The 18,263-nt window shown below is 35.7% G+C and overlaps 1 protein-coding gene and 1 pseudogene across 2 annotated transcripts; both read left to right on the top strand.

The window, feature by feature from the left end:
* Window positions 1-165: 165 nt before the first annotated feature.
* Window positions 166-10,058, top strand: LOC146138576 (uncharacterized; annotated as a pseudogene). Its single transcript, XR_014501446.1, has 7 exons — window positions 166-232; window positions 1,646-1,764; window positions 1,808-2,172; window positions 6,066-6,149; window positions 7,640-7,759; window positions 8,179-8,331; window positions 9,024-10,058. The product of XR_014501446.1 is annotated as an uncharacterized LOC146138576 (transcript).
* Window positions 10,059-11,980: 1,922 nt separating this feature from the next.
* Window positions 11,981-16,184, top strand: LOC146138575 (uncharacterized). The gene is made up of 5 exons (XM_083394604.1): window positions 11,981-12,092; window positions 13,308-13,391; window positions 14,630-14,701; window positions 15,154-15,264; window positions 15,793-16,184. Exons 1-5 carry the CDS (start codon window positions 11,981-11,983, stop codon window positions 15,966-15,968), a joined length of 555 nt encoding a protein of 184 aa, XP_083250730.1. The 3' UTR covers window positions 15,969-16,184.
* The last annotated feature ends 2,079 nt before the right edge of the window (window positions 16,185-18,263 follow it).

Here is an 18,263-nt window from a genome sequence, read left to right as displayed (position 1 = left end):
GAGTTAGAGTTAGAGTTAGAGTTAGAGTTAGAGTTAGAGTTAGAGTTAGAGTACATTTTTGAAACCCTATTAAAATGTGCGCACAATTTTTGCACATTTTTGCCTGTCTGCTCCGTTGTTTACATTTAGTTGTCATGCTGAGAAAGTAAACAAAATCAAAAGAAGATGATAAAGCTGAATTTAAAACGTTTGCAACAGCTGCGATTTCACACTGTCTTGGAAATATTTAAAGGTTGGATTTTTATAATAGTATTAGGAAACTTTTTTTGAGACATTTCTGTGGGGTTATGTTATACCGCATAGGCACAATGTTCGTTTCCTAAATTATTAACTGATTCCAACTTTAATTAACCTTGGACTACACAGCAGTTCTCTTTCCGGATTTATAGGTCGCTTTGGTGAAAGTGAATGGACTAAATACTATAAAAGAAAAAAGCGTATATTTTTTATCTTTTTAATGAAAGAAACGTGCGCTTGTTAGTATAAGACGTGGGCTGGTTAGTGTTTACAATTGCCCTGGGTAAATATACTTAGTCCAGGAGTTAAAGTGTGGAATTATTTCTTATGGGAACGATAAACATGTTTTTAGCGAAACGCATGACAACAGAGATCACGTCACTAAGTTACGTCATAACGAAACGTTTAAATATGATGTTTTGGAAGTCTAAGAATATTATCATTCGATGTAGTGCACGGATATGCAACTGATATATTAGTTTAAATGCATTTAAGGAGATAGCAGGATAGTTAAAATAATATAATAATTAACTCCAGTGTTTTTTTTAAGGTGTTTTGGTAGAACGAAACGGTCCCCCAAATTTCTCCAGCGGTTTCCCAAATTTTGGACTTGCAACTTTTGGGTATTTAAATGAAACACTTGCGGTCTCTTAAAACTACTTAGCGGTCACCCAAACCAAACCTTAAAAAAACTGATTAGGTCCATTATTTTTGGACCTAAAAATTAACAAATTTTGACCTGGAAAATACAATTTTGACAAATTTTGACCTAAAAGTAATTTATTTTGCTTAAATTTCGACCTGTTAGAAATACATTATATATATCCTTGGCGTCGACAATCACCCGTTTTTTATACCGTATATTGCTCTAATGAAGATATAATACGGTTAAAATGACTTTCAATATAAATCAAAACTAATTTTTTTGATGAAATTGAACTATACACTAAAAAAAATAAAAGACCAATTTCAAAAAGCTGATTATATTTTTTTTTAATTTTGTAAACGATTTATGTGCATTTTATTCGATTTTGACTTTAAAATATTTTGACAAATTTTGACTTTTTTTGACACGTCAAAAAATAATCGCCCTAATATTAAGTGAAAAATGGACATGGTACAAATAGATTAAACATTTTTTTCCAGTAGGGCGCTGCATGCAGAACTATTTTCCAGGAACGCCGCCGTTCCTAAAGCAATTGGTTTACCGAAACGCCGTTCCGAACACGTCCCACCTTACTTTAATCACTGACTTAATTTACCTTAAATGTAATTTTATTTTTCTGTGAGATACTTTTGCTACTTTCAGTATGATTTAAAACTAAGATCGTGCTTTTTTTCAAGAACTTGGTCCGCTGTTGAAATTTTATAGGTGCTAAAAACGCGCCCTTCTTTATTGTTTTAATAGAAATTTGCGGTTTCGCCGATCTGTTTCTTTCGCTTTTCACAATGGTCGGGCTCACTTTTGTCTCTCAGCCAACGTTCCTCTTTCCCCAAGCGGCGACACTGGACACAAATGCTGTCGCCGCAAGCTGGCGATAGAGCGCTCGGGGTAATGTTTTACTTTGCCTCAGCAGTCCTAACCGCATGTACTTACGTGGTGGTGCGCAAGATGGGTTCTGGCGTTCACTTCAGTTGTCGCTCTTCTATTACACCACCATCACAATTATCGCCAGCGCTGTCTCACTGCTCGCGAGCGCCGATACGCGGCTGTCCTGCCTAAGCGATTTAGGCCTCATCATGGTGGCGTCAGGCGTTGCAGGTTTTGCGGCTCTGATTGTCACTACAATGGCGCTGCAGCGTGAAGCTGCTGGCCCAGTAAGGCTGGTCGGATCTTCGCAGGTGATTTTCGCCTTTCTTCTGCAGTTTTTATTCTTCGGTGGACAGACCAGCTGGCCGAGTATCGTCGGCGCCGTTCTAATTCTGTCGTGCACCGTTCTAATTTTTTTAACTGTAAAGCTGTTTCGTCATGGGTTTTGACTTTTTAAAACTATCTTGCCCAGTCGCTTGATTATTCGTTTCTCACGAACGCATTGTAGGCAGATATTTTATATGATTAGGTCAGGGGTTCTTAAACTGGGGTCCATGGACCCCTTGGGGGTCCGTGAACTAATTTCAAGGGGCCCATGAAGGCAAAATTGAAATATTAGTGTACGTTTAAGAACTAATCAAATTAAAAAAAAAAGTTTAATTAAAAATAAAACCTTTTACCACTAAATGTTAGACTCCTTTTTACTTAAATCATCATCACATTTCTGACAGACTATTTGATTGTGACGTCAATTTATGACGTCATTTTTAATAATTTCTTGCCTACAGGGGTCCACGTGAAGCAAAAAATAATTTTAGGGGTCCGCGGTGAAAAAAGTTTAAGAACCCCTGGATTAGATTTATTCGAATTTTATTGCTTTTTTAAAGGCGCTGCAAATATGTGCTTTATTTCGATTGAGTTAATTAAGGCAACACGTTTGCCAATTTTCCTATCGAGATTATGGATTTTTAAATCTAATTTCACTGTTCTTGTTTACTTTATTATGTTTTCGAAAACTTGACTGCCTGTTGATTTCTTCAAAGTTTTAATTTTGTTGTAGAAATTCCAATTTAATACGTTTTAAACAATTAAATCAATTGATCCGAAAACCCGAATAGAACGGTGTATTTAATGGATGCAATGCAGAATAAACGTTTGATGTGATGTTTTCAAACTTATACAAATAAAGCAATTTTTTTAATGAAGTTAAAATTGTCTTATCGTTTGAATGTTTAACGTATTTCATATTTTTGCATGGTGAATTTTCAAATATTTTCTGGGAAATTGATTAACTTGGTTTATAAGAAATATGTTAAGTTTTAGGAAAATTATACTTGCCACTCTTGCACTGTAGAAATTCAACTTCGAAACAGTCGCAAATGTTTTTTCAGAAGGTTTTTTCACATTTACCCTAAAAAGCGATTTAGGAGGAGATCACAATACGATCTATTTAGCAATAATATAAATCAGGTTATCTATAATATCATAGTATTAAGGAACATAAAACCCAATATAGTTACGTAAAAATATCTAAGACAGAAAATATCTAAACTGTATTCGTAATATGTCGAAAAAAGTCCGAACTCCATCGGAATAAGAACTTAATGGCCTAAAGCGGTGTTTTTTCATCAGGTTAATGGTTTACCCCAGGGTGAATACATTTTTTTGCAGGGGTGAATAAGGATGAACCGTCAGAAATGAATGATATCTTGCGAAACAACCTAAGTCATTTTGTGCAGTTATATAATATAGACGAGATAGTTTTATCATATGATGAGTCAAGGGTGAATAAAATCTGGAGATAGATGCTAGGGGTGAACAAAACTAAAAAAGTTTAAGAAGCATTGGCCTAAAGAACATCTAAAACCGTGACGAGGTAGTATTTGACGACAGTGGGCGCTATCATAATGGCATTGACGTTTATGTGTGCCGTAGTTCGAACTGCGTCGTTTGGGTGCTGCTGAGTCCAGCGGACTGTTTGGCCTGGTTTGAGGTTAGAAGTGAGTAAAGGGTGGGCTTAGAATTGGTGCTAAAGTTGAAAATAGTAAAATTACAATTTGAATTGGGGGTTGGTTCAGCATAAAGGTAAAGTTTGGTCCTTATTCCGACTGGTCTAGTGACTAATCTAATTTTGACTATGATGTTTTAACTTTTGGTCTTAATGCCTGTGTCCGTTTTAAGGCACGGAGTCAGAAGTGAGTAATAGATATGAGGTTATAAGTTGGGTTAAAGATGAAATTATTAGTTCAGTTGAAACGGAGCTGGTTTGGGTTTGGGGTTTAGATCTTATTCCGCTAGGTTTAGGTAGGCCTATATTTCTGATTTAGACCATGTAGTTGTAAGCTATTTGTCCTATTTTGACGATGACGTTATTCTAACATTGGTCTTGATGTGCTTGCGTACGATTAGAGTAAACTTGCCACATTCTTGTGCTACACAAAAGCTTACCAAAGTGTGTCAGTTTAGTGCAAAAGAGAGGACTTTTGAGATGCAGTCAAGCGCGACATTGTTTCTGTAACATTGTTGATACGTGACGTCAAAGGCGTCACAAAAAAAACATTTGTACGGCCACTATTGAAAATGCTAACAATGGTAATTCGAGAGGTAGGCGGCAACGGCTTTAGGTAACTTATGGCAATCAGCACAAGAGTTTGATTAAATTATTATTATTGCAGCAACCTAACAATTTAAAAACATCGTGAATTTCGTTATACCTATACCAGGTCCGCTCCACAGGATTTTAGATTTGGTATTTTTTAGGGAACCAAGAATTCAGGGAACCGAAACCTTGCGGGTAGCTGGACCGCAAAACACTTTTCAATCCGTCGTTTGTTCTTTGTATACGGCAATCAACATACAAGTCAGTCTTTCTAAAACAGATTCAAAACGTTAGTAACAGAATTACGATAACGTCAAAGGGTTTGTGATTTGTGTTGCTTGTTCAGCATTTACACTATAGCAGTTTTAATCCAGGTATACCGGTAGTATGAACTTAATGGGACAGAAGGAATCTGTTCCTAGTTCATGCATCTTCGAACGTAGCGTACTTGTCAATCCGCAAATCAACGTTTGCCACAGAGATATCAACAACTCCAGGCAACCAATATGTAGGCCTAAACATTTTCTTTACTTTTTTGTGAATATAATTCGATAAATACAGTAAATGCCTCCGACAGACTAACCGAGTTAGTTCATTAATGATAAATCACACTTGTTGTACATGTATGTATGTGTAGTGTAGTAGCCTACGTATGCTTCATTATTGTTATTTAATAATTCCTAACACATATAAACACAGGTAAACAAAAGTACGCATATTTATTCCTGCATAAAAAAGCATACAGTTTTAGCCGTATGCTTAAACTTCTTTAATATAAACAGAATTAAGTGATTAATCAAATACATAAAATAATTCAGGTAAAGCCCAGGGAATTTATTTGTTTGATTTACCGTACTATATTGCCGTCTTCAGCATAACAAATGAGTATAACAAATACAAATATAAAAAATGCGAAACCACTACAACAACCAATTTATTTAAGAAAGTACTGCGGACGCAATGTGCATTCGGACTGAAAAGCAGCAAAATTGTCGAACAGTGCTAAATTGATTCTTGCGAAGGCTTCTGGGCGACAAAAATAGGTGTGGGCGGACCTTTTGATTAGGTACCTTGATTTTTTTAGTTCTGAAATTTTCTTTGCTTTAATTCGAACCTTTATTGATATGTTTATAGTGATTTGAACCAGTATTGCTCAAACTGCATGGGGTCAATAAGTGATTCATTTTTTTTATATTAAACTTTAACAAATACTTCTGAATCAAACCTGAAGATTTCCATATTCATGTCTAGTTGTTGTTCATTGATTACTATAGTCCTATTGATGTCTCTGTGCAAAGTTGTGGATTCGAAACTCTGATTGCTGGCCCGTGAAATGATTTTTTGTTTTTTTTACCGGCTTGTGATGTCAAAAGGTTAAAAAGCATTGCCTAAAGAGTAGTTACTTATTGTACATTGATTTTCGTTTTTTCTTGTTTTATTAAGTGTTTAGTTAATTTACGGGGAGCTAAAGGGGTCCACCTGCTTTAAAAATTTTGAAATGATTGATCTAAACCTACACATTCAAGCACTAAATTATTCATTTCAACAAGGAATGTTTCATTAGGATTTTTCATGTATTCAAAAAAAAACGTTTTAAGCCTTACAAATTCACCTTATAGTTGTAATGCCTTAACCTTGGAGGCACAATAAGTCTAAACTTTTAACAAATGTTAAAAAAATGTTGTGTTTTTTTTTCAGTCGAGACAGAAACGACTGATAGAAACAGAGAGAACGAGGGGGAAACCCCCGAACCAATCTCCAACCCAGAGGATCCTAACTCAGGTATATTAAAGACGCAATGGCGCTTAACTTTATAATAATAACTTTAATATTAAGATCGTGTGTGGGTTAAAAAAATGTAGCCAGCATATACAGGTATACCGAACAAAATAAACAAATAACTTACACATTTTTCTCTATGCATATAAAAAGATCTTTTTTTATTCAATTATAAAGCAAAACTGTAGCCCTGTTTAATCGGGCCCACACAACATTAGAAAACAGCAATACCTAAAGCAGGGGTTGTCAACCAGTGGACCATGGCTCACCGGTGGGCCATGAAAACTTTTTAGATGGGCCACAGACCAACTTGAAAAGCTAGATCTACTGAAACATTTAGTTTAATTTGTGTCATACCTAACTTTACCGGAATAATGGCTTGGGGAGGAATTAAGAAGGAAAGGAAACGAAGCGTAAATGCTCCACTATTATTTGTTATAAACCTTTTTTTATAGTTTTTGTTCTTTCATGAAAATTTTTGGGCTACAGAATTTTTCTGCGACGAAAATGGGCCACGAAAGAAAAAAGGTTGAGAACCACTGACCTAAAGCGTATAAATGTATATTATACCGTAGCATTAAGACTTACGTCATAATACAACCAAATATGCAGTAATATGTACCACGTATTAGATCTAAAATGTCGGATCAAGACCTTATTCCTGGAATAAGTCAAAAATTGATCGAAATAAAATATTTTGATAGTTTTATTTCAACCTTGATTTTATGTTTATTTCGCTCTTGATGCTGGAGTCTTTTTAGTCGCCTTACTTAGGGCAATTTAGCGTCTAAGTAATAAAATAATAGCGCCAAAAATGAAAAAAAAACTTGTATAAACATTCAAGATAACTTTTTTTAATAATAGGTATACAACTTTTTTTAATAATAGGTATATAACTATATTTTTAGGGTATAGCGTTTGAAAGTCCTTTAACGTATCCAACATTCGATTTTGCCTTTGTCATAAAACTTTTTCTGTATTTCTTACCTTTTTTACAAAAAAGTAGCAAAAAGTTTGAGCCTCTTCGCTATTGGCATGAGATCTGTATTTAAAACCGGAACAGGGCTGCTCCATAAAATTTAGAAAATGCTATAAATTTATTTACGAGCGAACCGCGAACGAATCGAACTGTTTGCTTTCAGATTCAACCAAAACGAAACTGCTGCTGGCCGCTGGTATTTTCTTTATTCTTTTGTCGTGTGCCGCGATAACGGTTGTTCTTACCCAAATGGACATTCCCAAAAAAGGTAAGACCGAATTGGTTGTGAGTAATGATTTTTAAGCCTTGTCTTAAATCAGTTTCTATATGAGACCTGCTTCCCCCAGCCTGCTGGTTTTGCTGTAGACTTTATGCCAACTTAGATATTCCTTAGTATTGATTAGCCGCCTTTGTACTGAAAGTGTATAGCCCGTGACCTCTTAAGAAGCTAAATCAACAAAAGCCATAAACTGTGCTGGACTCTACATTATGTCTGTGGCTTTAATCTTGCAAGATTAGTTTGTTTTCAGAATGCAAGAAACCGCCAACGATCGACAACGGCAAATGCAACTGCCCGGACTACCATGTCGGATCGATTTGTGAATATTCCTGCAAAAATAAGCACATAATAAAGGTCGGTTGAAGAAAGTTACAATATACTGAAAACACAATTACCTTTCAAGTGCCACCATATACTACGCTATATTCATAAACCAGATTCAGAACACAACGGGTGCGTTCGGAATGGTCATGTGGCCTAACCAGGATTTAAGTGCAATCAAGGCCAGGCTAGATGAATGTTCGAACCTCCCCGCAGGCTTGATCTTTCCTGCTTATGTTGCTTGCATAACAATCCTGATTAGGGTAACTGATTTCAGTAAAATCTCATAAGGAAGCATCAGACATTTTGCTATATGTATGTCGTTATTGTTGGTCACTATACCTATAAGTACATCAGGGCTAAGTCGCAGTATATTGCTTCGTTTCCAGTTACAGAAAGTAGCTTCCTGGAGAAAACTTGTTAATAAAAAGCAAATTTGTTACTACTGACAGGACCTGAAAAACATTACTTGTGGTACGGATCTTCAATGGAGGCCAAAAGAATACCCGTCTTGTGTTTGCCCTTCTTGCACGGAGGGTAGCACATGTCAGTATACAACCGACTGGAATAGAATTTTATCATTCGTTGGCCACTCGTCATCGCTGGTAAATATAAGCTAAATTTGACCGGTATAGCCTTTATATGTACTATTAACAACCAATCGTTTTGTGTCCGGGGATACCTTATGTCTTATTATGTAAAACTCAAATTAGTTGTGCTTGTGTTAATGTTTTTGGTTTAAGCCAACTTGAGTAAAATTTTTAGTAGAAAATAATTTTTTTTTTTAACCCTATATGTGTTTATATGTGACAAACAAGTATGTCATTGTGTTGTTTCTAAGTAGTTTATTGCCGCTCAGAGTAGGGGGAGTTGACCATACGTTCGTGAAGTAAAAAATGCGCATCTAAAGCAAGCCAATTTTAAATTTGAAGAAATCCAAGTTGTTTAACTTTTAAAATTAAATGACAAAACTTCCTCAAAAACAAACGACTTTATTACTTTGAATAACCCTTAATACACTGCAAGGTATAGTACATAAATGCAGCAGTATGATCTGTTTTCTTATGGATAGTGTGCAAGTCTTACAAGCTTGCCAGGTATACCTTGTGGAAATACAACTTTTCCAGCATTGCAAAAAGTTTCGTGCCACACCTAAGAACGGTTTAAGAATCACTGCTGTAGTCCAGTGATTCCCAACCTTTTTCAGTTCGCCACCCACTTTTTATGAAAGTTTTATTGTGCTACCTACTGGTTGGGAAGCAGTGTTGTTGTCGATCATGACTGCTTTATTTTAAAGGTTAACTACGTCGGCCTTCTCTTCAGATGCAAAAGCAAACCTGAGATCCACGATATCAGTCTTCGCTTTAAATGTACCTGCACACATCAGGATTACACAGGAATGTGCAATAAATTTAAATCAGGAAAAGGGTCGTGTGACCACGCTTTCGGCAAAACTGTGGCTTTGCTCGTCAATAAAAGGCTCGTTCCAATGCCGTGTAATGCAAATCTCAACGACCCAACTGTCAGTTGTTAACCGATAACGTCGGTATGTAGATGGTGTATTGCGGAATTGATGAACTGTTTTTGGCTTGGTTAAATATTAAAGTCGAACTGCAGTGTTCAATTGACTCAGTGCACTTGACGTACTTCACAGCCTGACTATTTTGGCTTTTGTACAGCTTATAAACGATAGCAAATCGCGAACAACGCACATGCAATGCTATTGCGATGTACGTTGTTAACTGTTTTTAACTTAGTTTCACGTCATTTGCAGCTTAAGTTTTTGAATTTTTGCGCAGCTTATAAACGAGATGTCTCTGCCTCACTTCAATGCTATTGAGACGTAAGTTGTTAACTGTTTTTGTTTTATGTTTGTATTTTGTATACGACAAAATTAACAATCTTCTAAACACAGTTTAAAACAGACGTATAAATGTCAGTCTGTCAGATAACCTGGCCTAGTCACACAATCTATGCCCTAATTAATCTTTCGTCAGTTTGTACAACCAAATGTTAACTGTAGAGCTGTTTCGTTATGGGTTTTGACTTTTTAAAACTATCTTGCCCAGTCGCTTGATTAATCGTTTCTTAAGAACGCATTGAAGGTAAATATTTTGTATACGATTAGATTTATTCGAATTTTATTGCTTTTCTAAAGGCGTTGCAAATATGTGCTTTATTTCGATTGAGTTAATTAAGGCAACATATTTGCCGATTTCGTATCGATATTATGGATTTATAAATAAAATGTCACTGTTCTTGTTTACTTTATTATGTTTTCAAAAACTTGACTGACTGTTGATTTCTTCAAAGTATTAATTTTGTTGTAGGAATTTCATTAGTAGCAAACGCGTTCTGAAAAATTAAATAAAATGATCCGAAAACCTGAAGTTCAACGATGTATTTAAAGGATACAATGTAGAATAAACGTTTTGTGGGATGTTTTCAAACTTATACAAGAAAAGCAATTTTTTTAATGAAGTTAAAATTATCTTACCGTTCAAACGTTTCACGTATTTAATATTTTTGCATAGTAAATTTTCACATATTTCCAGGGGAATTAACTAACTTAGTTTATCAGAAATATGTTGATTCTCCTGCACTGTAGAAATTCAACTTTGAAATAGTCGCAAATGGTTTTTCAGAAAATTCAGAAAATTTCATACTTTTACCCTAAAAAGCGATTTATAAAAAAACGCACCAATACGATCTATTTATCAGTAATATCTAAAGCGGATTATCTATAATATCCTGGTATCAAGAGACACAAAACCAAATAGGTACTTAAAAATATTTAAGACAGAAAATATCTAAACTATATTCGTAATATGTCGAAAGAAGTCCGAAATCCACCGGAATAAGACTTAATGGCCTAAAGCAGTGTTATATAATCATGTGAATAGTTTACCCGAAGGTGAATAAAATTTTTGCAGGGGTGAATAAGGGTGAACCGTCAGAAATGGATGATTTCTTGCGAAACAACCTAAGTCAGTTTGTGCTGTTATATATAACCAAGATAGTTTTATCATGAGACAAGGATGAATGAAATCTGGAGATAGATGCTAGGGGTGAACAAACCTAAAAAAGTTTAAGAAGCACTGGCCTAAAGGACATAAACCGTGACGAGATAGTATTTGACAACAGAGGGCGCCGTCATTCTAGCATTGACGTTTGTGTGACGTAGCTCGAACGGTATCGTTTGGGAGCTGCTGATTTCGCAGCGGCTGCTTGCCCTGGTTTGAGGTTAGAAGTGAGTAATTTAGGGTTGTTTAGAATTGGTCTTAAAGTTGAAATTATTAGAATTATTTGAATTAGGAGTTGGTTTAGCATTAGGCAAAATATGTTATAGGGGTTGGTTCAGGATTAGGTAAAGTTTAGTCCTTATTTCCGATCTAATTTTGACAACGATGTTTTAACTTTTGGTCTTAATGCCTGTGTCCGTTTTAAGGCACGGGGTCAGAAGTGGGTAATCGATATGAGGTTATAATTTGGGTTAAAGATGGAATTATTGGTTCAGTTGAGACGGAGTTGGTTTGGGTTTAGGGTTTAGATCTTATTCCGATAGGTTTAGGTAGGCCTATATTTCTGATTTAGACCATGTAATTGTAAGCTATTTGTCCTATTTTGACGATGACGTTATTCTAACATTGGTCTTGATGTGCTTGCGTACGATTAGAGTAAACTTGCCACATTCTTGTGCTACACAAAAGCTTACCAAAGTGTGTCAGTTTAGTGCAAAAGAGAGGACTTTTGAGATGTAGTCAAGCGCGACATTGTTTCTGTAACATTGTTCACACGTGACGTCAAAGGCGTCACAAAAAAACATTTGTACGGCCACTATTGGAAATGTGAACGGTGGTAATTCGAGAGGTAGGCGGCAACGGCTTTAGGTAGCTTATGGCAATCAGCACAAGAGTTTGATTAAATTATTATTATTGCAGCAACCTAACAATTAAAAACAGCGTGAATTTCGTTATAACTATACCAGGTCCGCTCCACAGGATTTTAGATTTGGTATTTTTTAGGGAACCAAGAATTCAGGGAACCGAAAACTGGCGGGTAGCTGGACCCCAAAACACTTTTCAATCCTTCTTTTGTTCTTTGTATACGGCATTCAACATACAAGTCAGTCTTTCTAAAACAGATTCAAATAGGTAGCGACAGAATTAATATAACGACGAAGAGTTTGGTGATTTTTGTTGGCCTGTTCAGCGTTTACAGTATAGCTTTTTAATCCAGGAAGTAGTGAACTTAATGGGCCAGAAGGAGTCTCTTCCTAGTTCATGCAGCTTCGAAGGGAGCGTACTTGTCAATCCGCAAATTAACGTTTGCCACAGAGATATAAACAATTCCAGGGAACTAACAGGTAAACAATTTCTTAACCATTTTGCAAATATATTTCGATAAATACACCAAAAGCCTCCGACAGACTAACCGAGTTAGTTCATTATAGATAAGTCACAGTTGTTGTACATCTAGGTGCAGTAGTATGCTTTATTTTTATAATTCAATAATTCCTAACACATATAAACACACGTAAAAAAAATCGCCTTTACAAATATAAAAACTAAAAAAACAGAACAATACCCAATTTATTTCAGAAAGTACTGCGGACGCGATGTTCATTTGGACTGAAATTATTTTTTAAAAAGGGTTTAAAAAATACTAAAACCAGTAAAATTGTCGGACAGTGCTCAATTAATTCTTGCGAAGGCTTCTAGGGCCCCCCAAAAATAGGTGTGGGCGGACCTTTAAATGAACTTGATTTTTTAATTTCTGAAAATTTCCTTGCTTTATTTTGAGCCTTTGATATATTTATAGTGATTTCAACGAGTAGTGCTTTAAATGGGTTCAATAAGCGATGGATTTATTTACTGGACATTCGTTTTATTGATTTGTACCTTAGAGCAGGGGTTCTTAACCGTCGGCTGCTATAATTTTGGCTGTTCGATTTTGGGCTTAGTTTAACAAATTTGTATGGAATTTGAAATGTTACCTTATTATGTTCCTCACACTATACACACCAGAAAAGGTTGCCGTAAGTATTTATTTCGCACTATAGGACCGTGCTAACATAGGAATTTGGCCTAATGTATGTGGATATTATACCAATATTGAACTTTCAGAAATACTTGGCAATTTTTAAGATTTTCATATTCATGTGTAGTTGTTATTTGTTAATCGCTATATAATCCTATTAATGTCTCTGTGCAGAGTCGTGTATTTGAAATTGTGATTGCAGGCCTGTGACATGAGTTTATATTTTTTACCGGCTTGTCATGTCAAAAGGTTAATAGACATTACCAAGCTAATTATTAAACTTTTTTGTTTTTTTGTTTTATGAAGTGATCAGTTAATTTACGGGGGCAAATAGGGTCCGCTTGTTATAAAAGTTTCGAAACCATTGACTTAAACATACAAACCCTAAATTATTCATTTTAACCTGGAATGTTTTACTACGCTTTTACATGCATTTGAACAAAATGTGTTTAATTCCTACAAATTGGCCTTATAGTTGTAATGGCTTAACCTTGGAGGCACCATAAGTCTAAACTTTTAACAAATTTTGTTTCTGGCTCAGTCGAGACAGAAACGACAGATAGAAACAGAGAGAACGAAGGGGAAACACCCGAACCAATCTCGAACCCAGAAGATCCTAACTCAGGTATATTAAAGATGCAATGGCGCTTAACTTTATAATAATAACTTTAATATTCAGATCGGGTGTGGGTTAAAAAAATGTAGCCAGCATATACAGGTATACCGAACAAAATAAACAAATAACTTTGATAGATTTTGCTCTATGCATATAAAAATATCTTTTTTTATTCAATTATAAAGCAAAACTGTAGCCCTGTTTATTCGGGCCCACACAACATTAGAAAACAGCAATACCTAAAGCAGCGGTTCTCAACCAGTGGACCATGGCTCACCGGTGGGCCATGAAAACTTTTTAGATGGGCCACAGACCAACTTAAAAACTAGATCTACTGAAACATTTAGTTTAATTTGTGTCACTATACCCAACTTTACCGGAATAATGGCTTGGGGAGTTATTAAGAAGGAACGGAAAAGAAGTTTAAATGCTCCACTATTATTTGTTATAAACCTTTTTTATAGTTTTTGTTCTTTCATAAAAATTTTTGGGCCACATAATTTTTCTGCGACGAAAATGGGCCACGAAAGAAAAAAGGTTGAGAACCGCTGACCTAAAGCGTATAAATGTATATTATAACGTAGCATTAAGACTTACGTCATAATACAACCAAATATGCATAATATGTACCACGTATTAGATCTAAAATGTCGGATCAAGACCTTATTCCTGGAATAAGTCAAAAATTGATCGAAATAAAATCTTTTGATAGTTTTACTTCAAGCTTGATTTTATGCTTATTTCGGTCTTGATGCTGGAGTATTTTTAGTCGCCTTGCTTAGGGCAATTTAGCGTCTAAGTAATAAAATAATAGCGCCTCAAATAAAAAAAAAACTTGTATAAACATTCAAGATTTTATCTATAAATATTTTTAGTTAAACAAGAATAGTTTTCTGTAAAACTCTTTCTTTATGATAGCTACAGAGGTCTCTGATTTTCGGGTAACTTATCATTTTAAGCATATAAAGTTTTTACAGCGGAAAGTCGTTGCTTACAATTTAGTTTGATTAACAGAAGGAAAATTGTTTGTAGGATGATCGAAATTGTGAATCTTAAATTAGCAACTGTAATGTTAAGTAGGTAATTTATATTACATATTTTTAAGATTTGAACAGTGAAGTGGCGCTAACGGTATTTCTATACAGAACATTTACAAGTACTTTTTTGTATAATATTTTTAAGCTATGTATTAAGTTGTGAAGGAAACTTTTCCACTTTTAAAGAGAAGTTGTATTTTTACTTTTCAGAAGATAACGCTACTTTGATTCCCGAAGACCAGGAAGATGCAATAAGTGAAGTCGACGAAATATCCTGTCCGGGTAGGTTTTAGCTTCAGGTAAGGCCTTTATGCAGTGTTGTAAACAAGTCAATTTGAATTGACTCAGTACCAAGTCAAGTCATTTGAAGAAAAAAGTAAGTCCAAGTAATTCTTTTTGTTTAACAATAACAAAAATGCAACATAAAACTAAAAAAAATGTTTTACGTGCAAAATTGGAAAAAAAACAATTTTATTAAAAATTATTTAATAAAAGCACTAATTTAAACCCAAATTATTTGACACTTTGACGTAAGTCCATGTCAAGTCATTTGTCCGAAAAACTTAAGTCAAGTCAGGTCATTTCGGTCAAAATACTTAATTCAAGTCAAGTAACTACAAACAATGACTTAAGTGCACTTAAGTCAAGTCATTACAACGCTGCCTTTATAGCTTTCTTGTAGCCTATTTGCTGGATGTTGTTTATACGTTGTTTATATGTTGAAACTTTTATAGTTTTGACGAAAAGGAAACGAGTTGGGCTGCTGCTTCTTTTTATGGTTTTCCTAGCCGGAGCGTGTATTGCAATACCTAATGTACTAACCCTACAGAATGTTTTTAGCAAAGGTAAGGGGTAAAAACTTACTCGGGTATATTTGCTTGTTGTCCAACAATTAATGTAGCCTAAAACATATTTTTAACCGGTGTTTCCGCGTTGGTCTGTTTGCTGATATCGCACCATGAAAATGGAAGTGAATAATTTGTGTTGCGTTGTTTCTTTTATTGTATTTACCAACATTTGTTTTGTGTTCCGTAAAAGATCTTAATGCTTAAAGTGTTCTGTTGCTTAACAAGTTTAACAAACACTGGCCTGATTTAATTAGGTAATAAAGTTAAACCGATTTGATATAGGGTCAAAACCAGTAAAATAATCGTATCGACTCTTGTTACGACCAATGCATAATATAGAAAAGTATAGAAACTTGAAGCCTTGAAATGATAAAACTTTGAAAGCCTTGAAATGAACTCTTCGTCCTAAAAAAACGTTTAGACTAATTGACTTCCCTTTGCACTTAATATCGTATCAATTCTAGTGTTTCTACAACCATTTTAACGTTCGTACAACTTAGGTTTGGCAATTCCTTTGTTTTTTAGATTGCAAGTCTCCGCCTGCCATTGACAACGGTGTTTATAACTGCTCTGGTCGCAAGATTGGATCAGTTTGTGAGTATAGCTGCAAGAACAACCATGTGATTAAGGTGGGTAGGTCACGACCAATAAAAGACAAGCGACTAAACGTGAATCACACACATATCTCAGTTTCTAATTGATTTATTAAAATACCTATGTATATAGTCAAGGCAAATGTCGCCGTTAACAAGGATTTAATTACATCCCTAGTTCGATCACATTTTTACACATACTATGAGAATGACAACCCGTAGCATATTTATATTGGTTTATGTCAGCAACATAGACCTTTAAAATGATAACGTCGTAGAGTGAAACTACGGTTATAACTCCGGCCAGGACCCAACCAAGGGATTTTTCCCACACGTTTAACAACGTTTAACAGTTACTGTTCGCCGAATTAGGCCGGCGGGTTGCAGCTTGCGCCTTGCAGGTTAAGACATTCGGCCTAAAGAACATGTTAAGCACTAGCGATGTGGTATATGGGAAGATTGGGCTCCTCATCTAAATAGGGAATAATATTTTCGACAGGATAGTGTTAGGAGTTGATGGGATGTACGTTAGTCGTGGAATTATTTGTAACGTTATCGATACAGATAGGGATGGGACTTGGTCCTATATAAGAGGATATTTAAATATTTTTGCCGGTTAGCCGTAGTCTTCCAGGACTATAGGTCTTATTTATATCAAGACCTTATTATGACTATAAGGCAGCGGTTCTCAAACTGGGGTCCGCGGTCCTTTTGGGTCCGCGAGACAATTTTCTGGGAACGCGAAGCACCTAACAAAAAATTAACACGACGCTCCTAAAGAAGATTTTTTTCTGTGCATTAAAATTTTTAGGCAACTTACTTTTCCAAACAAGCTGATTAGTTGTTCATTCACGTTATTGTACGCTTCGAGTTAAATTGTGCATTGTGACGTCATAGTGTTGCATTCTGCTAATGAGAATTACGTTTTTACAGCTGCTGCGTTGCCTCTGTGAGCTGTACGGTCACGGTTTTAAAATTGTACATGATTGCTTTACTCAAATAAAGTGATTCGTTAGAGCGGTCATGTTCAAATGGCGGATCGCGATCCGGTTCCGGATCCTTTCAACGTTTTGTGCGAATGTTCTAATGTAGTCTTAAAAAAACAAACTTTCTACAGTGTTTCATGTGAATACCAATTGTCAGTGTTAATGAATTTTGTGAAAAATCAAGCATAGAAAGAAACTCCCAAATGCTAATCTTTGTGAGCGTTTGAGGATTTAAGTCTTCGATAGAAAACCAAAATTCGATGCTAATGTAAGACCTAAAGTCTAAAACAAGGGTTGGCAACCTACGACCCGCGGGCCGGATGCGCCCCGCCAATGTAATTATTTCGGCCCGCCGCCGCTTTGACAAACTAGATACTGCCTACTGTTCAATTGTGGAGTCCAGATCTCGTACGTTATATGTGGTATTGAACACGCATAATACCTTCTGACTAACTAATATTCTAAAATAATTATTATTAACCTATTGTTTTGATTATATCTATTTTAACCTACGCTTTTGTACCTATTTTAGTCCTATTTTTCCGTGTGTTATTCGACTCGACTAGCTGCCATGCTAGGTAATATTAAGAAAGGTAATATTTTTCCGGGTAATAAGGGCATGAATTCGAACGTTTCTATCAAGCTTCGTCGACCGCAATTAGGTATTAGCTCTCTTCCTAAACTTGTTTTTCCGTACTCTAAAGAGAAATTTACAGAAAATGGTGTTCTAATGCCATCGGTTCAAGTTGTTCCACCGATCGCACTGCCATTCTCGTCTACTGATTCAGTTTTGCAACCTACAGCTGCTTCTTCAGCTGAGCCGCAGATGAACAACGACTTACCGCATTCAACTTTCGAAGCCGCTTCTTCGTCGTTTTGCACCACGGCAAAACCTTTAAATGTTCCGGTAAAATCTTTTCAGCCTGTAGCAGCGTCCAACAGCGAACTTTCATCTCCAGAAGCGATGCCTCGTCAATAAAGCGAGTTCACTGCATCTACGACGTTCCAAACATCTATGACGACATGCTATTTAAAGCCAGACTCTATTCGAAAGGTACTTTTAACCTATCTTTTTCAACTTTTTTTTACCTAATCTTATCAGACAGGAGTTCTTGTCGATCGATTGATGATTTTAAGTATCTCTATGACTGGTATCGTCCGCCGGACCTAACAGCTTGCAAGCAAATCTTGCGCATCTGTTGCGACAGAAGCAGCACCTTCTTACGACGTTTACACCTGATGATAATCTAGTAAGCTTTCATAACTTTGCTTTACCTTATCTATCTACGGCCTCTTACTATCCTAACCTTCGACTAGTCTAACTTCTTTCCCTTATTCTCAGCCTTTTGCTAGTTTTTTTATAGACGTTTGGTTAACATTTTTGGGTAATTTTTAGCGCCTATGGTTTTTAGTTATC

This window comes from Ascidiella aspersa, chromosome 7, assembly GCF_963924565.1.
Source record: "Ascidiella aspersa chromosome 7, kaAscAspe10.2, whole genome shotgun sequence".
NCBI lineage: Eukaryota > Metazoa > Chordata > Ascidiacea > Phlebobranchia > Ascidiidae > Ascidiella > Ascidiella aspersa.
Note: the sequence above shows the minus strand (reverse complement) of the source record. Positions and strands in the feature narration are given on the sequence as shown.